This window comes from Glycine soja, chromosome 4 (assembly GCF_004193775.1).
Source record: "Glycine soja cultivar W05 chromosome 4, ASM419377v2, whole genome shotgun sequence".
In the NCBI taxonomy this organism is placed as follows: Eukaryota; Viridiplantae; Streptophyta; class Magnoliopsida; order Fabales; family Fabaceae; genus Glycine; species Glycine soja.
This window is the reverse complement of record NC_041005.1, coordinates 27,302,016-27,322,868: the sequence shown is the minus strand read 5'-3', so window position 1 is coordinate 27,322,868 and position 20,853 is coordinate 27,302,016. Positions and strand designations below refer to the sequence as shown.

The following is a 20,853-nucleotide window of genomic DNA, read 5'->3' as shown; positions in this document are numbered from 1 at the left end:
ACAGTAATTGCAGAACATTTTAGGACAATGGGAAGCAAAATGTCCATGGCCTTTGCAGCAGAAACTTTGGATAGTACTCATGTCTCGTCCTCGAGGTTTGCCTTGTACAGCATATGCCACAAGAAGGGATGCAGATTTATGTTGTTCCATGTTTATCTGAGTGAGGAGACGTTGTTCTTCACGAAGTAGTCCATTTAAGCATTCATCCAAGAAGGGGAAAATAGCTGCTCTATTCATTAGGTTGGTTTGAATGTCCTCAAAATCAAATCTCAATTTCATAAGAAATTGATCTCGTTTTGTGGTGTCATGAACGTTTTGGACTGCAATTTGTCCTTCAGTTGACAAATCTTTATAGACAATGTCAGTATATTCAGCTCAAAGATTCATGAAATGAGAATAAAAATCAGAAATTGAGAGACTATCCTGTTGAAAAATGGCAATTTCATTTTCAAGCTGGAACCTGCGAACAGTGCTGTTTTAGTTATAAATTTTCTTTAGGTAGTCCCACATCTTTGATGTAGTGGTGAAGGGTCTGAGGTTGAGGACGATATTAGGCTCAACAGAGCCTATGATCCAAGGCATGACCTGTGCATCTTTGACCTCCCATTTGGCATGTGCCTCCTTATGCGTAGTTTTGTCAGGAGCAGAATCAGTTTCGTCAACATGACCCCAAAGCTCCTTGCCTTTGACAAAGATTTGGAACTAGAATGCCCAGGTGGAGTAGTTCTTTCCATTAAGACAAACAAAGAGGACATCATATTTTTCAGTAGACATGATGCTGAGAAAAAATCACGAGGAGAAAAAACAAGAAACTCGAGAAATCAAGAACAAAACCAAGATCAAGGGAACAATACCCCGTGAATAGTACCTCGGCGTGAACAATACCATGTGTGAATAGTAGAACTGGGAACTCGAAGACTGGGAGCGCAACAAAGAAAAAAAAACTAGGTTGGGATCAAAACCTAGACTGATACCATGTTAAACTCTGAGAAATTAGGATGAAAACTGTGTGCTCTCCTCTGGAGAATTCTCATTTAAATGATATGATACAATCTGATTTCTAGCCTTGAAGTTTGCTAAAAAACTATATATGGTAACCTGCAGCTAGGCTAAGTAATTAAGGATATAATTACACAATTACAGCTATACAATCATACAAGATATGCTGGTTTAAAGGGCCAGCAAATCTGCACAAATAATGGAAAATAATCTTGCCTATCAATCTTATAGACAATTATTATTGATTCAAAATGAAAGGTTGGTTACAATCTAATTCTGCTTCTCTATTTATAGAGAAAACAAATATGATTACACATAAATTAACTAAGACAGTCAACTAACCAAAGTTAACTACTCCTCTAACAAAAATAACAGCTTCTAACAAAATAACAGAAATAACAAAACCACAACTGTCCTAACTGAATCATAACTATTCTAACAGCTGCCTTAACTTAATCACAAAGTAAAACTTACTTAATACACTAATAGAGAAGAAACAAAATAAAGAGGATAGAAGGAAAGAGAAGAGAAACAGAGAGGTCAAGGAAATGTGCCCTGCACTCTGCGATTATCATTCAGTCCATCTAAAATACAACAGACCAGCCTTATTTATAGGCAGCTACCTAACAGCCATAAAATAACAGTAGCTGACTAAAACTAACAAACTGACATCATTTTCTTTTTACATATCAATACCCCTCCCCCAAAAGAAGACCCTTGCCCTCAAGGGTCTTGTATTTCAAAAATAGGGAATTGCTGTTGAAACTCGAATTGAGGAACCCATGTAGCCTCCACATCAGGTAAACCACGCTATTGCACCAAAATTTCAGTGATAATACAACCCTTCTTCCTTTCCACACATTTGTTGAGAATCTTTTCAGGAACATAGAACTAGGTATGGTTGGCCAATCAATGGGAGGATGCCTCTACTTAACAGAGGGGTCAGGGCATAACTTGAGTAAAGAGACATGAAATGTTGAGTGGATTCGAGAGTTTTCTGGAAGCTGTAACTTGTAGGCATCTGGACCTACCTTTTCCAGAATCCTATAGGGCCGATAGTACCTAGGAGTAAGTTTTTGAGAGCTTCTTGCTGCTGCAAAAATCTGTCTGTAGGGTTAAAGCTTCAGAAAAACCCATTGACTGATCTGAAATTCCCAATCAGACCTTTTTATATCTGCCTTTTGCTTCATCATGTTTGCAGCACGATGCAAGTGATGTTTAAGAACTCCTATCATAGCTTCCCTTGCTGCAAATGTTCTATCAAATGGATCTACCACTGAATTCCTTGGGAGATAGGGATTGTGCAGTGGTGGTTTTTTCCCATACAAGAGCTCATGAGGAGTTGTTTTTGTTGCTGTATGGAATGTGGTATTATACCACCATTCAGCCAGAGACAGCCACTTCATTCTTTTGGATTCTCCCAACACATGCGCCTCAAGTAGGACTCCAAGCACCTATTAAGGACTTCAGATTGCCCATCTGTTTGAGGATGGTAAGACGAAGATAATTTTTGTTCAATTCCCAAAGTTTTCAAGAACTCCTTCCAAAAATTACTCACAAAAACAGGATCCCTATCAATAATTATCTCAACTGGTGCTCCATGTAGTTTGTAAATCTGATCCATGAAATGCTGAGCAAGTGTTTCAGCTGTATATGGATGTGAAAGAGCAAGAAAATGGGCATACTTGCTCATAAGATTAATAACAACCCAAATAGTATCTTTGCCGTTGGATTTGGGAAGGCCCTCAATAAAATCCATTGTGATACTCTCCCAAATCTGACTAGGAATAGGAAGGGGCTGCAAAAGTCCAGGGGTAGCAACTGTCTCATACTTACACTGTGCACATGTATCAAAATGTTTAATAATCCTGAACATCTTTAATCATCTTTTTCCACCAAAATAGGGATCTCAACCTCTGATATGTTGCTTGCACTACTGAATGACCTCCTTGAGGGCTAGAATGCATCCATTTCAGAAATTTCTACCTCAACTCAGCATCACTGCCCACTACTAACTTTCCTTTCTTCCTCAAAAACCGACCATCCCAAGTGCAGTGTCCCAAATTACCTCCCTTCTACGTTAAATGAGAGATTAAGGCATGCAAATCTGCATCTTGCTCCCAACTCTTCTCAATTTTCTGTAGAAGTTCTGGGGATGAAGTATCATGTGCTATGTGCATTAGCTGCTGATGTGGCAGCCTAGAAAGTGCATCAGCCACAGAATTATCATTACCCTTCTTATACTGAATCTCATAATCATGCCCAACCAGCTTTGCCAACAAAAAATCCTCAAATGGAGTCTTCAACTTTTGACCCAACAAGCTTTGTTGGTCTGTTCGAGTTGTGAGCCACCTCCTTTCAAGATATTGATGTCAATACTCCACTGCTAAGGCCAAAACCATCAACTCTTTCTCATAGATGGAAAGGGATTGATGCCTTAGTGCTAGCGCCTTGCTGAAAAATGCCAAAGGCCACCCCTGCTGCATAAGTACAACACCAATTTCATCTCCACAAGCATTTGTTTCCACCACAAACTCCCTTGAAAAATCTGGAAGTGCTAAAACTGGTGTTGAAACAAGCACATTTTTCAGTATTTGAAAGGCCGGAGATGCTGATTCGAACAAAATAAACCCATTTTTCTTGAATGCTTCACATGATCTTCAATGGAAGGATATATACCAAGATATCATCAAAGAAGACTAGGACAAATCAATGTTGTTAAATTGCGATTAAGGCGGTGCCATGGCGGTATGGCGTCGCGGGTTTATGAAAAAACGCCACCAAATAGCGGTGGCGTTGTGGGTTTCATTTGGCAGGGCCATGGCGGCTGCCATAGCCTTAACGGTGGTGGCGGAATGGCGGTTATGGCGGAAGACAGCTTTTTCTTTTTTGAAATTTTCACAACACAGATTGGGTCGTGTTGGGCTGACCCGACCCAACCCTAACCCGATTTTCGCATGAAAATGGGATGAGAAGCGCAAGCACGAACAGAAACACACAAACTCAGCGCAACCAGCGGCACCACATGAACTCCAACCCGATGACGGCACGAGTGACGACGGTGACGGCGAACTCTAGCGCGACGACAGCACCAGCACCACACACCAGTGACGACGGTATCTCACACCAGGGCACCACGCACGCGAGCACCACGAACCACGCACACAACGAACGGACGGTGAAGGCGGAGGCGGCGGCAACGGCTACAGTCTGCGACAACAACGTGGTTCTATTTTTCTTTTTTTGTTCTTTTCTTTTGTTGTTTTTTTGTTCTGTTTTTTTTTTCTGTTTGACACACTTTTTAGACTCTAACTATAAAGAATTGTAAAATCTTAAATAACTTGTGGTCTCCTTAAATAAGAAAACCGGAACTGAAACCAAATTCTATTTACAAAAACTCATAATTACCATTTTTTATTTGAGTGCATTTTAGACTTTGAGCAATTGTGCGTGTGTTCACACACCAAATAAATATTCTGTTAATGCATTTTCAGACTGATGAAACTAGGAAATATGCACATTTTCATTTTCAGACATGTGAAAAGTTTTTTGAGTTGCTTGATGCTATTGTGGAGGAAGTTGGAGAAGAGAATGTTGTTCAAGTTGTAACTGATAATGGGAGCAACTATGTTTTAGGGGGTAAGTTGTTAGAGGACAAAAGGAAACATATTTATTGGACTCCTTGTGCAGCTCATTGTATTGATTTGATGCTTGAAGATATTGGGAAGCTTCCCTTGATAAGGAAGACAATTAGAAGGGCAATTAATCTAGTTAGGTTTATCTATGCCCATTCTAGTACCTTAAGCTTGTTGAGAAATCGTACAAACAAGATGGAATTAGTGAGATATGCTATTACTAGATTTGCCACTTCTTATCTAACCTTGGAAATGCTCCACAAAAAGAAAGCCAATATTAGAAAGATATTTATTTCTGATGAATGGATCTTAAACAAGTTATCTAAGGAGCCTAAGGGGAAAGAAGTTGCAAAGGTAGTGCTCATGCCTTCTTTTTGGAATAGTGTGGTTTACACTCTTAAAGTCATGGCTCCACTTGTTAAAGTGTTCGTCTTGTGGATGGTGAAAGGAAACCAGCCATGGGCTATATTTATGAAGCAATGGACAAAGCAAAAGAAACAATTATGCAAGTGTCCACTTCTTAAATCCAGAGTTCTTTTATGACAACACTGATTTGGAGTTTGATTTTGAGGTCACCAATGATTTGTTTGATTGCATTAAGAAATTGGTTCCACAATTTGATGGGCAACAGAAACTTTTACCAGATGACAAATACAAATACTATACTATTTTTTTTTACGTATTAATGTTATAATTCAGAATTCTAAGTTATGCTCTTGGTTGGTATTGCAGCATATTGGTGGCGACTGTGAGGGCCACAAACTCCAAATTTGCAGAAGCTAGCTAATAAAATTTTGAGTTTGACTTGCAGTGTTTCAGGATGTGAAAGAAATTGGAGTGTATTTGAGCAAGTAATTGTGACAAAACTCTAACTATGCTTTTTAATATTTATTTAATTTTGATGGTCAAGTTTTATTTGGAGTGTATTTGAGATTGAGATCAACATTTATTTGTTATGTTGTAGATTCATTCCATAAAAAGAAATAGGCTTGAGCACAAGAGGTTGCATGATTTGGTGTTTGTCAAATACAACCAACAATTGAAGCAAAGATATAATGCAAGAGATGAAATTGATCCAATTTCTCTTAATGATATTGATGTGTGCAATGAATGGGTCGTGGGAGAGATGGATGAAGATGATGATAATGATGCTGGAAATGATTTGGTATTTGAAGATGATGATGCGCTAAATTGGACAACTGTGTATGAGGCTTCGGGGGTTGGAGAGTGTAGGATGTATACTAGGTGGAAAAAAAGGGAAAGAAAGCAACCAACAAGTGCTGCTATTAGTCCTACTGCTGCTGTTGCTGCCCACACTTCTAAAAAACAGGCAATGGGTGTTGGATCTTCATCAAGGAAGCAAAATGTAGTCGAAGAAAATGACGAGGATCTAGAGTTTGGGGATATTGAACTTGAATCTGAAGAAGAAGAAATCATGGTTAATTTTGAGGCGTCTAATGGAGAAGAGGGAGAGGGAGATGTTCCACTACCTTATGATAACAACGAAGATGATTATGTTGGGGTTGGAGAAGATGACTAGAGTCTCAACCTTTACTTTGCACTTTGCATTATGCTTTTATCCTTTTGTTATTTTGAACTCTTGAATGAGTTTATTTGGTGTTGGTACTTGGTTATTGTGTGAACTCATGAAACTTTTTTAGTTTATTTGAATGCAATCCATTGTTTTTTTAATTTTTTATTTATATTTATTTCTTTTGTTTTGTTAATATTTATATGTATATATAAATATATATATATATATATATATATATATATATATATATATATTTTGCCATGACGTCCGCCATTTGCCGCTACGCCATCCGCCATATTTTTATGATGGATTTTTGGCTTTCCGCCATGAACCGCCATCCGCCATTAGCAACATTGGGACAAATCTTCTAAGATGAGTTCTGAAAACACTGTTCATGGCTCCTTGAAAAGTTGCTGGAGCATTGGTTAAGCCAAATGGCATAACCAACCATTCATAGTGGCCACTATGAGTCTTGAAAGCTGTCTTGTACACATCCTCCGGCACCATTCTGATTTGATGATAGTCAGCCCTTAAGTCAAGCTTTGTAAACCATCCAGCTGAGCTAAGTTCGTCAAATAAGTCTTCAACAACTGGTATAGGGTACTGGATCTTTACCAGTCTCTTGCTGAGTTCCCTATAATTAATGCACAATCTCCATGTTCCATCCTTCTTCTTAATCAGAACAATGGGTGCTTCAAATGGAGAAGAACTTTCTTGTATCATTCCTATCCTCAACAAATCCCCCACTAAGCCTTCAATCACATCCTTTTGAGCAGCAGGATATTTGTATGACTTCAAGTTGATGGGATCAGCACCCCTTTGAAGGACAATAGGATGATTATGCCCTTCCCTTAGTGAAGGAAAAACTTGGGGCTCATGAAAAATATCTTGGAATTATGTCAACACCTCCAAAACTCCATTAGGGACCTCATCACCCTTGTTGTGAATAGAAAAGCATTGAATTGGATCATCCCTACACTTAACCAATTGCTGCATGAACATTTTCCCTTCCACGATACCTTCAGGATGTATTTTTTTAGATTCCACCGCATTCATTTGGTGGCTTGGGTCGATGTAAGCATTTTTCCATTGTACGAAAAGTACACGACAAGTGCATCATAGTCCCAAAATGCATTCTTGATGCTTTTAAGCCATTTCAATCCCAATACCATATCATATGTATGAAGCTCCATTACCCTCAAATCAGATGTAAAATCTTCATCCTGCATTCTCCATTTAAAATTTTTCCACATACCATACACCTTCGATCTTTTTCCTCCAGCTACCTCTACAGCAGATAATTCATCCCCATTCGCCTTCCATCCCAACCTCTTGGCCAAAGCATAGTCCAAGAAATCATGGGTGCTGCCATTGTCAATGAGGATTTGCAGCATTTTTCGTCCCACTTGCCCTTGTATTCTCATAGTGGTGGTTCCTTCCATGCCTTCAATTGCATGCAAGGAAATGTGAGGACTGCCTTCTTCATCACTCTTGGCTTCCTCTTCAATATTAACTTCTTCCTTATCGAGCTCAATGAGCTGCAGTTGCATCCTTCATGCAAGGAAATGTGAGGACTGCCTTCTTCATCACTCTTGGCTTCCTCTTCAATATTAACTTCTTCCTTATCAAGCTTTTGCTCCATATGAACAAATCTTTCTTCCATTTCACGCATCATCGTCTATGATCTTGTTTTTGTGCCCATGTGTGGAAAGATTCTGGTCTAGTGGCCGTGGACAGCCAGCTCTGAATACCACTGTTATAGAATTTAGGTGGGGAAGAGAAAGAAAAAGAAAGAGAAAGAATAGGGAAAGAGAGAAGAAACAGAATAGAGAGGATAGAAGGAAAGAGAAGAGAAACAGAGAGGTCAAGGAAATGTGCACTGCACTCTGTGATTATCATTCAGTCTGTCTAAAATACCACAGACCTGCCTTATTTATAGGCACCTAACAGCCATAAAATAACAGTAGCTGACCAAAACTAACTAACTGACATCCTTTTCTTTTTATATTTACATATCAGAACTGTCATAGCATTTCTTATATTTCCAATTAATGTTGACTTCAATATGTAGAACCTAGTGTGGATTGTCAAAACACACAATTCATCCCTATACAGATCTCAAGTATGGGCAAAGGGCTTGATCATAATCTACCAGTAAATGTGAAATGGTTCAAACAAGTTGCAATTCTCACCTTTGACAGACCAAGAGGTGTTGAGGTTCCCCATATGGCCCCAGTCGACTCTTCAAGCCTTTGTTCATTTGAAACTTTCGGAAGCTCATGTGGCAATGCAATCCCCTCATCATCTTTCCTAGAACTCAAATTTGTAATTTTCTTTCCTTGTTCAACATTAGAAAGGTCCATCACCCTCAAATTTAATACCGCCACTAAACGATCAAATTCATCTCTACACGAGGAGATTGAAGATTTTTAGACATGGTACATCCATAAATAACAAAAAAATAGTTTTCTTCACTAAGGGTATGCTTGGAAAGGAAAGGATGAGAGGTAAAAAATTTCATTTCTTAAGTAAATATTCTTTTATTAGGAAAAAAAACAAAAATGGAATAAAATGAGACTGTCATGTAACCTCCCAAATGACCCTTATTCCTATTTATAAAATTAACCCTCCTCATACTCTACAGTCTCTACTCAATTTAGAAATGAAAAATTAACCCTCCTCATCCTCTTTCCAACCCCTCCATCCTAACACACCCTAAATAAGAGAGTACATGAACAGATTTTCTAACAGCACGAGCATACAAAGCTAGGATGAAGGTAAGCCAAGTCATCCCTTGATCCTACTACACGGCCCAATTCATTAACTCAATCAGATGAGAATAATCGTTTGATTGTTAAATGAGCCAAACCAAAGCTTTCACAATCACATCATTGACTCATTAACTCATGAGTCAGTTCAAAGGGTATGTTAATGTTTGCATGTGTACATAACAATAATGTTTTAATTTAATATATATTCGCATTTGATATAATTTTTTTAGTCTATATTACCTTGGAAATAAATATATATAAAAAAGATTTTATTTAGTAACAAATTTGAACCTAACTCGTTGGGCCAAAAATCTTAATGATCCCCAGCTTCACCAAATAGGAGACATGTTTGCTAATATCATAACAATGTATGGATGCAATATCTAAATGAGACATGTTTAGATGCTCTAAGACATTATTTAGTAACAAATTTGAACCTAACTCGTTGGGCCAAAAATCTTAATGATCCCTAGCTTCACCAAATAGGAGACATGTTTGCTAATATCATACCAATGTATGGATGCAATATCTAAATGAGACATGTTTTGGTGCTCTAAGGCATTCCCACATCTATTGTATGGATAAAAATAAATTTATTAATCAAAAAAATTTATAACAAAAAAGCTTTTCACTTCAACAGCAAAACAAAAAAGTTATTACTGTGCAAGAATGATGACAATAAAGCTCAAAGATATGGGGGTAAATGATTTGATCTACAACAAGAATAACTTTCACCGTAAAATTAAGAAATGAGTCATTCAATCAAGGGAGGGAAAAAATTAATAAATTCAGGTATGCGGTAGATGAAGGATAGGGTATAGGTGCCAACATAGTTGGGATTTTATACTTTATCCTAATGCTTTGCATGCCTTTTTCAAAGAAAAAAAAAAGGATGAAAAAATTATAACAAATTAAACTAATGTACCTAGAGAATTTCTTCCCTTGCACCAGCTGCTCAATATCAGAAAGCCCATTTTTATCAGATTTATCTACTTGTTTATCTTGTCTGGACATAACCAAGTCTGAACTGCTTTTCAGTTTACCACTGATGTCATCAGTACTAGCCATTTCAGATGACTTGGATGCCAAAAGCTTCAAAAGAATAACCAGTAACAATAAATATGTGGAGGTGAGGAAAAGGAATAAAATGCAGTAACCTCCTACTCCCCTAGATTATACAGAAGAAAAAAAAAGGTTGGACAATGCAGCAAAGCAATATGCAGAAAATAACTTTGTGGCAAGACAAATGCCCCTGCAAGATAGAGATTTTAGATACAAAATTCAACATTAAGAACTGCAAATAGTAAGACAGCAATGATTGATTAATCATTTTAAAGGGAAATATTCATATAAACAAGTCTAAGTTTTAAGATGAATAAAAACATAATGAAAGGATTACCCACATCAATGTTGTTAATGGCAGATGGCGGTTCATGGCGGAAAGCCAAAAATCCGCCATAAAAATATGACGGATGGCGTAGCGGCAAATGGCAGACATCATGGCAGACAAAAAAAAATATATATTCATATATACATATAAATATTAACAAAACAAAAGATAAAAAATAAATATAAATAAAAAATTAAAAAAAAAACAATGGATTGCATTCACATAAACTAAAAAAGTTTCATGAGTTCACACAATAACCAAGTACCAACACCAAATAAACTCATTCAAGAGTTCAAAATAACAAAAGGATAAAAGCATAATGCAAAGTGCAAAGTAAAGGTTGAGGCTCTAATCATCTTCTCCAAACCCAACATAATAATCTTTGTTGTTATCATAATAAGGTAGTGGAGCATCTCCCTCTCCCTCTTCTCCATCAGACGCCTCAAAATTAACCATGATTTCTTCTTCTTCAGATTCAAGTTCAATATCCTCAAACTCTAGATCCTCGTCATTTTCTTCGACTGCATTTTGCTTCCTTGATGAAGATCCAACAACCATTGCCCGTTTTATAGAAGTGTGGGCAGCAGCAGCAGCAGTAGGACTAATAGCAGCACTTGTTGGTTGCTTTCTTTCCCTTTTTATCTGCCTAGTATACATCCTACACTCTCCAACCCCCGAAGTCTCATACACAGTTGCCCAATTTAGTGCATCATCATCTTCAAATACCATCATTTCCAGCATCATTATCATCATCTTCATCCATCTCTCCCACGACCCATTCATTGCACACATCAATATCATTAAGAGAAATTGGATCAATTTCATCTCTTGCATTATATCTTTGCTTCAATTGTTGGTTGTATTTGACAAACACCAAATCATGCAACCTCTTGTGCTCAAGCCTATTTCTTTTTATGGAATGAATCTACAACATAACAAATAAATGTTGATCTCAATCTCAAATACACTCCAAATAAAACTTGACCATCAAAATTAAATAAATATTAAAAAGCATAGTTAGAGTTTTGTCACAATTACTTGCTCAAATACACTCCAATTTCTTTCACATCCTGAAGCATTGCAAGTCAAACTCAAAATTTTAATAGCTAGCTTCTGCAAATTTGGAGTTTGTGACCCACACATTCGCCACCAATATGCTGCAATACCAACCAAGAGCATAGCTTAGAATTCTGAATTATAACATTAATATGTAAAAAAAAATAGTATACTATTTGTATTTGTCATTTGGTAAAAGTTTCTGTTGCCCATCAAATTGTGGAACCAACTTCTTAATGCAATCAAACAAACCATTGGTGACCTCAAAATCAAACTCCAAATTAATGTTGTCATAAAAGAACTCTGGATTTAAGAAGTGGACACCTGCATGATTGCAAACACATCTTTGTACTTGCTTTCATTGTTGTTGAAAGACTTGATAATTGTTTCTTTTGCCTTATCCATTGCTTCATAAATATAGCCCATGGCTGGTTTCCTTTCACCATCCACAAGACGAACACTTTGACAAGTGGAGCAATGACTTTAAAAGAATAAACCACACTATTCCAAAAAGAAGGCATGAGCACTACCTTTGCAGCTTCTTTCCCCTTAGGCTCCTTAGATAACTTGTTTAAGATCTATTCATCAAAAATAAACATCTTTCTAATATTAGCTTTCTCTTTGTGGAGCATTTCCAAGGTTAGATAAGAAGTGGCAAATCTAGCAATAGCATATCTCACCAATTCCCTCTTGTTTGTACAATTTCTCAACAAGCTTAAGGTACTAGAATGGGCATAGATAAACCCAACTAGATTAATTGCCCTTCTAATTGTCTTCCTAATCAAGGGAAGCTTCCCAATATCTTCAAGCATCAAATCAATACAATGAGCTGCACAAGGAGTCCAATAAATATGTTTCCTTTTGTCCTCTAACAACTTACCCCCTAAAACATAATTGCTCCCATTATCAGTTACAACTTGAACAATGTTCTCTTCTTCAACTTCCTCCACAATAGCATCAAGCAACTCAAAAAGCTTTTCACCTGTCTTTACAAAATCAGAGCCATCAACAGATTTCAAAAACATTGTACCAACTTGAAAGTTAATTAAAAAATTAATGATGCATCTTTGTTTCCGATCAGTTCATGCATCAGACATAATAGTACAACATTGCTCCTTGTGGCCTTTCATCAAATTTTCAGTGTATTCAACTTCCTTCTTCAGGAGTGGAACTCTGATGTCATGATAACTTGGAATGGGCAAATGTGGCCCATATTGACCAATGGCTGCAACCATATTCTCAATGCTTTTCAATTTAATGAGGTTGAATGACAAACCAGCTTGGTACCAAAAGCAAGCAATATATTGATGCACATTCAATACTTCATTCTTATCCATTGACTCTCGTATCTTCATTTGCCTCAACATCTCCATTTTTCTCCGATTGATTGCATTTTCTGGATTCTTACAAAATCTGTCCATTGGTCCTTTTTTAGTCCCACACTTTGTCTTTGCGGCTAAAGCAGTAGCATTGCAAGAGTCTGCAAACTCATCTTCACTTCCATCACATCCAATTGGTTGACCAAATTCAAAATCTCTTGTACTTGCCACATTACCACTGCCAAAACTACTGTATGTGGTCCCACTTTTTTTGTTAGCCATATATTCCTTCAGCTCTTCGACTACATTTGGTAGAGTTTTGTTGCAAGATGCAACGTTACCAGACTTCCCAATCAAGTGTTCTTTGGCTCTGGTTATTCCTCAATTTGTGATTTTTCCACAGTAATTACAAACAATGGTGTTTGTATCCCCTTCCACAAGTGGATGACAATACTTCCAACCAAGGCCTGTCTTATTTTTCCTTGTTGCAGGCTGCAGCATTAGATGATGGTTCAGCCATTTAGAAGAGGGCTGAACAGAAAAAAAAAATTAAAAAAAAAGCAGAACCAAAAATAAGAAAAGGGTGTCAAACAAAAAACAAAACAAAACAAAAAAAAAACCATGTTGCCGTCGCAGACTATAGCCATTGCCGCTGTCATCGTCCGTTTTTCGTGTGTGTGGTGTGTGTGCTCGCGTGCGTGGTACGCTGGTTCGGGGTGCTGTCGTCGCGCTGGAGTTCGCCGTCGTCGTCGTCGCACTGGAGTTCGCATGGTGCCGCTGGAGTTTGCGTGTTCCTATTCGTGCTCACGCTGCTCATCCCATTTTCATGCGAAAATCGGGTTAGGGTTGGGTCAGGTCATCCCAACACAACCCAATTTGTGTTGCGAAAATTTCAAAAAAAAAAAGTTGTCTTCCACCATAACCGCCATTCCGCCACCACCGTTAAGGCTATGGCGGCCGCCATGGCATCTCCATATGAAATCCGCAACGCCAATGCTATTTGGTGGCGTTTTTCCAAAAACCTGCGATGCCATACCGCCATGGCGCCGCCATAACCGCAATTTAACAACACTGATCCACATACAAGGTAAGATCCAGAAAATCAACTTTTAGTTAAGCAATGTCATTACAAGGGTGAGAAATGGAGAATAACAGGATGTAGAAAATTGGGAGGATGAGAGGATGAGACCCTTTGTTTGAATGGAGAAAAAACTAGGGGAGAAAATTTGGAAATTTAAAGTCAACTTTTCTCTCCTTTTTCTTTTCAACAAAATAAAAGAAAATGCATCGTTATCCATAATTTCTCTCTTCTTTTCTTTCCCTTCTCTTTCTCTTTAACCAAACATAGTGTAAAAGCAAAAGCAGTATAATAATGAAAGGGCATTGGGTGAGAAATGGAGAATATCAGGATGTAGAAAATAGGGAGGATGAGACCCTTTGTTTGAATGGAGAAAAAATGAGGGGAGAAAATTTGGAAATTTAAAGTCAACTTTTCTCTCCTTTTTCTCTTCAACAAAATAAAAGAAAATGCATCGTTATCCATAATTTCTCTCTTCTTTTCTTTCCCTTCTCTTTCTCTTAAACCAAACATAGTGTAAAAGCAAAAGCAGTATAAAAATGAAAGGGCATCAGGCAAACAAAGCCAATAAATCTTAGCAGAATACTGATGAGGAATAAATAGTAGTAGCCTCAGCGTCAAAAAAGAAAATATGCATATTTCCTAGTTTCATCAGTCTGAAGATGCATTTACAGAATATTTATTTGGTGTGTGTGAACGCACGCACAATTGCTCAAAGTCTAAAATGCACTCAAATAAAAAATGGTAACTATGAGTTTTTATAATTAGAATTTGGTTTCAGTTCCGTTTTTCTTATTTAAAGAGACCACAAGTTATTTAAGATTTTACAATTCTTTATAGTAGTAGCCTCAACTTCTTCAGCTTTCTATAATTTTAGGGTTTAAATTAATATCCTTGCAAGCAAAGCATATAGTTTTAATTGGTAAATTTTGGTTCAACTCCATTAAAAATTCTAGATGGATTGGTAAAGCTCCTAAAAATTAGAAGCAGTATTTTTTTCTAATTTTGTGTGAAGCAAAAACATTCCTTACATGTATATCACTTCTGCGCAAATAATCTTGATGACGGTCAGCAATCTGCCATTTATCTATTGTCAGCAAAAAAGTTGATCAGAAAGTTGAGTGAATCACCATATTCCAGACTAATCAGAAAATTAAATTATCTACAAAACAGATAAGGATAATGAGCAGCAGAATTAACTCAACCATTAAAAGAACTCATCCACAAGTTGAAAGCACAAGGAGCACTAAATAAATATTCAACACTTGTCAAGCATCAGATGTTTTACACTGATCACATAGAAGATAGAATATAAATATAGACATAATGCAGATAATATGCTTGGGAAATTGAAGAATTAGAAGGTTCAGGGGAACTAGAGAATAATCTCTTTCAAGATATTAAATCTAGAAAGTTACTTCATCACAAAAGAAGTCAGTAATGAATGTTACAAATTCCATGCCATAAAATCATTATTTCCATTTTAGCACCAACATCAAATTGTTGTCATGCATACCAAAATTATTAGTTCAATTGGTCAATATGATTGTCATTATGTTTGTCCCATCTATTAACCTCTAATAAGCAAAATGTGAGCCTTCTATGACCATATATCAGGTATTAATGCATCTACATGCCAGAATAAACACAAGTAATGAGAAAAAATAGGTACGCTCAACGAAGTGTATCTTGCTGCATTTTCAGTTATTGAGGAGATTTATAGATGGGTCCTTTACTTCAATCGACTAAAAGCAATAGCACCTTAAAACCATCTGAATTCCATGTCTTCAGTCTTAAAAGCATTCCTTAAACCAGAAATAGTTCTATATCCACAGAGTAAACACCATCCATCTCACCATATAAATTCTCATAATCATGAATACAAAGACATGGTTTTTTTTTTTGATCCGTAAAAATATAATATATGTATATTAATCTGAGTACCAGAGGTACTAATGATACAAATTAGGACAGCAGACATAAGGTTCCAGATCAGACTTGATGTAGTCTTGATCGGAACCAATGTCTGGGTACAAAAGAAGCCTATCGTGTATGTCTGACCAACATTTCTTTCCTCAGCTAATACAGAAAACCTGATCTAAGATTACTGGACCAGTGATTATAGTTTGTGTCAAAGTCCTTCTCAAAGCTTCTAAGCCATGTCCAAAGTAAGAAAGATGCATCATCCATGACTTTATTGCCGTTGAAAGCTTCATTAGAGAATATTATTTTGTTCTTGTGGTGCCATATGGACCATGTCAAAGCTAGCCACCAACACCTCCACCTCTTGACCCGTATTCCATCAGCCAAACCATTCATATGTTGTAGGAAGTGCTGTTTTGGGTTTTGCGGAAAAGCACCCACAAGTTTCGCCCAAGACAAAACTTCCCACCACATATAATTTTTCTACAGTGGAAAAATAAATGCCCTGCGTCTTCCTCCTCAAGGTTGCAGAAAGGGCATCGCCCATCATTTATCACAATTTGGCGTGATTGTAGGTTTCTTCTTGTTGGTAATCTATCCCTGAGTAGTAGTCTCCATGCAAAAACTGTAAATTTGCTTGGTACCTTTAATTTCCACAGTTCAACAAAAGCTACATCCATTGTCCCTTCCAATGTATCCCCCCTCAACAAATTATACACGCTTTTGACCGAGCATTGGCCGCTCGGATCTGCCCCCCACACCCAATCATCACTACCTTGTGGCTGAATTGGCTTGCCTTCTATGTCTTTTAGGAATGAAATTGCTATGTTTATCTCATTATCAAAAAGTGATCTCCTCCATATGAACTCCCATTCCCACCCTGTATCCTTGTGACACCCCATCTACTGGATAGTTTGGTTTTGCTGACAAGAGATAAGGTATAGTCTTAGATATTTTTGTAGCAGTGCTCCCTCCCCATCAATCCACTTGTCTTCCCAGAACTTGATTCTATCCCCACATCCTACCCTCCATATTATACTTTGTTGTACTACTTCACCATGTTGTGGATGATGAGAAACTGTTTTCAGATCCCTCCACCAAATGGATTCATTGTTGGCTCTAGGTGCATCATTCAAGCTCCTCCATCCGCCATATCTAGACTCCAATACCCTGACCCATAGTTGTCCTGAATGTTGAAATAGATTCCACTTCCATTTTGCAAGCAGTGCAAGATTGAAAGTGTCTATGTCTTTGATTCCCAGTGGTAAAGGCAGGTAGGTAAAGTGGTTGGCAATGAGACTTATTTAATGTTAAGCATTTTGATCCAGTTCCACATCAAAAGGAAAGGTCATATCTTCATTAAAAGAAATTTGTATCTCCTCCACAACTGCAATACCAAAACATCCCTAGATAGTGAGTATCACTAGAAGGGGGAAATCACGAACATGAGGACCTCACAAACAGCATACATTTGCCACACATCATCGGCATACAATTCATTAGCTTGTTGTCACACCTTGCTACATGAATTTTAGGATCTGAATATTTGCTTTGAACTTTGAAGAACAATTAATGGTTTGTTTTATCAAACCACAAAGTTTTCAATTTTCATTACGTGCTCTTTCACCATCCAATCAGGGTAACATTTAACCAAGAGGCATAGCTCAATATCCGAGCCCCAAGTAGAATAGTTTGTTCCACCTTGCTTGCTGGTGAAAACAGATAAGGCAATATAAATCATGAAAATAGGAGGATCAATTTTGGGATCCTCCATTTTAAGAGGTAGTGTCTGTCTTTGGGTGAGTCTCTATTTCAGTGGTATATGAAGTATCTCTGTTCCAGCCATGTCCCAAACAGTGAAGCATAACATGTTCAGGTACCTCTTTGGGACAATTGGAAATGAACTTCAAATTTAAAAGGAATAGTTCAAAAAACAACAGAAGAAACCATCTGTCTAAAACAGGTTTAACCGGGCCAGAAAAATCACCAAAATAGGTCAAAAAAACAGCTTTCTAGGAAGTCTGGGATGGCTCCTGTGAATATATAATTGTGTGCTTCTCTTGGGCTGAAATAGTGTCTGCACAGGTAGCACATGAAAAGCACACTCTGCCTAATTAAGTGGCACAAGGACATGCATATGTCCAGCAGGGTTTTAAATAACACACTATGGCGGTGGAGCAGACCCTGCCCGCTACAAGGGCTAGCAGAGGAAAGTGGTTTAGTGTAATTGTTCTAAGTTGTGGTCGCAGTCGTGGCCATTGCACTTGCAGGCATTTTGGCTTCTGTGATGTGGATTGGTATATCTTTTATATGTTTGCACTGGATGTAAAAATAATTTTACAATCATTCTAATTATTGGTATATCTTTTATTTACAAGATTTTCATCCATTTTAAGGCATCCCCCAACATTCCATATGGTCACACCCATTCAAACATTGACACTTAGAAGTTAGAATAGAAGATTAAAATCTGAATCTATCTTTTTTTGACAAAAAAGAAAAGTGGAATAGAATGGTGTTGAGGTTCTTTTGCAGCTCCATTATGGCATTAATTCAACTGTCTTACACCTTGCTTCAAGCATGGTTATCAGCCGCACACCATAGCTCTGTGATCATGCTGGAGTGGACCATAGTGGCACCCATCAGTTTGCAGCAAGTTTTCCAGCCACTCTTCGATGAGTTCAAAGACCCATCTCTCTTTCCTCTCCGTTAGGTTTTTCATAAATGTTTTTTAATCATAGGCATTTTTTTATTTTTCACCATATATACATAGTGTAATTAAATATATTCTATTTAGGGTTCAAACAGCAACCGTCCCGCTATCCATCATACCACTATCCACTATCCAGCAATAGCTTTTTAGGGTGGTCGCTCCACGCAACTATTGACTATTATGACTTTAAGTGATTTAAGTGGGCTTCATACACTTTTGTCACCACGATTAAACAAAACAACTTATATTGTACTTAAGGGTTCAGCACAATGCGAATAACAAATTAACACTTCAAAATTCAAATCGTCCAGTATGAAGCAAAGTCTTTCTGTTCGGGAAAAGATTTGTAGAAATTACAGCTTCTAAGAACGGTAACATACAAGCAACAAATCTTGAGCAAACCAAATCTGTCATTTAATTTTAAGTACAAGCACTCACATTTTAATGTATCTCTAATAACTATACCGTGAATGGCCATGCTCACAAAAATGATTATTCATCTAATCAAGATAGACTATTAGCAAAGAAACATAAAACATATGTTCAAACAAGCCTATTATAAATGTGCAATTAGCATATTGTCACAAAGTAAACGTGAATTTGCTTATGCAGATAACAGAAACAAATCATTCAAGAGTTTAACCAAGCAACAGCAAAATCATAAACACCACAACAGAGTAAAGCATTAAACAAGAGAAATCGAAAACAACAGAGAAAAAAAACAAAAAGGAATATGTTGTCACAAACCATATTACGTATGTTGTCACAAACCAAACGTGAAATTGTTTATACGGATAACAGAAACAAATCATTCAACAATTTAACCAAGCAACAGCAAAATCATAAACAACAAAACAGACTAAAGCATGATAAGCCAGAAATTAAAAAAAAAAATAGAGAGAGAGTGAAGAAACAAAAAAAAACTGTTGTCACAAAGCAAACGTGAATTTGCTTATATGGATAACAGAAACAAATCATTCAACAATTTAAACCAAGCAACAGAAAAATCATAAACAACAAAACAGGGTAAAGCATTAAACGCGAAAAATCGAAAACAAGAAAAAAGGAATGTGACCTTGATCTCCGGCGGCAGAGGTAGGGCAAGGGAGAAGAGAGGGAGGAGGCGCGGCTGCGGTGGCAGAGAAAAATGAGGGGAGAATACGAGTGGCTCCGCCGGTGATGAGGCGGTAGGCAGGATCGACAAGCTTCGAAATCCAACGGCGGCGCGTGGCCTCCGGCGGACGCGCGTAAGGGCTAGGAGGCGGCTTTCTCGGCGGCAGATTGCGGAGTTTGCCTCCGGCGCCTCTCTCCGGGGGCGCCAACGCGGTGATTTGATCGGTGGCCATGAGAGTGGCCGAGTGGGCAACGGCTGAAAAGTTAAAAATAAAAACCAAAAAACGAGGTAAAGGCAAAAATACTGTAAGACGTAAGTCCAAACATTGCGCTCTCTCACTCAGGTACAGTACGAGTAGCCGCGGATGTACATATACTGTAGTTTTGAAGACTAGTCAACGTGTGTCTTTTGTGGTCCACCTCTCATTCTCTCAGAACGTCAATTGTTATAAGATTAAGGAGAATAAAATTGGGGGTGGTGGGTTTTACGTACTGCATCTTCAATCCCAATCCCGACTCTTTATATATTCTCCTTTCCCACCTCAATCCTAGTTAGAAGTAAAAAATACACACTCATCTCCATTCTCATGGGTATTAATTTTTTTGTCTTCACTCTCATCTCCATTCTCATTATTTTTTTAGTCCCTATCATTTACCTTTTAATTTCCAATAGATTCATACCGTTAAAATTGTTTAACATGTTAAATTATTGTTGTCTGTCGTCTTTCCCCGGAGCTCCTTCTCTTCCAGGAGGCCCCCCTTACACAACGGCAAGAACTGCGACTCTTCTCCCTCCGTCACCATTAACGTAGCCATAATCCTCGACACCAACTACCTCCACGGCACCATGGCCGCAGTGCTCTCCATGCTTCAACATTTGATGTGCCCCAAGAACCTGGCCTTCCACTTCCTCTCTGCCCATGACGACGCTTCCGAACTCTTCTCTAGCATCAAGTCCACCATCCCTTACCTCAAGATTCCGCAATGGCGAGGACTGTGGCTCCTCTCCCTCCGCCACCATTAACGTAGTCATGACCCTCGACACCAACTACCTCCACGGCACCATGGCCGCGGTGCTCTCCACGCTTCAACATTCGACGTGCCCTGAGAACCTGGCCTTCCACTTCCTCTCTATCCATGACGACGCTCCCGAACTCTTCTCCAACATCAAGTCCACCTTCCCTTGCCTCAAGATGAAGATTTATCTGTTTGACTCCAACAAGGTCTAAGGCAAGATATCCAAGTTCATTCGACAGGCCTTGGACCAGCCCCTCAATTACGCCAGAATATACCTGGCCAATACCATACCAGAAGACATGAAA

At 38.0% G+C, this 20,853-nt stretch overlaps 1 protein-coding gene across 4 annotated transcripts in view; it reads right to left on the bottom strand.

The window, feature by feature from the left end:
* LOC114409565 (nuclear pore complex protein NUP1-like) overlaps positions 1-20,023 on the bottom strand; it is a 28,821-nt gene extending 8,798 nt beyond the window's left edge. Inside the window, exons 1-4 of one of the 4 annotated variants that reach the window (XM_028373066.1) lie at positions 19,494-20,023; positions 14,814-14,869; positions 9,865-10,031; positions 8,361-8,574 (exon numbers count right to left, since the gene is read on the bottom strand). In XM_028373066.1, the coding sequence (XP_028228867.1) occupies positions 8,361-8,574; positions 9,865-10,031; positions 14,814-14,869; positions 19,494-19,764 (708 nt within the window). In that variant the 5' untranslated portion in view covers positions 19,765-20,023. Of the gene's footprint in view, positions 1-8,360; positions 8,575-9,864; positions 10,032-10,342; positions 10,485-14,813; positions 14,945-19,493 lie in introns of those variants that run through there. The other 3 variants (XM_028373067.1, XM_028373068.1, XM_028373069.1) reach the window with 3 other exon arrangements.
* Positions 20,024-20,853: the final 830 nt, after the last annotated feature.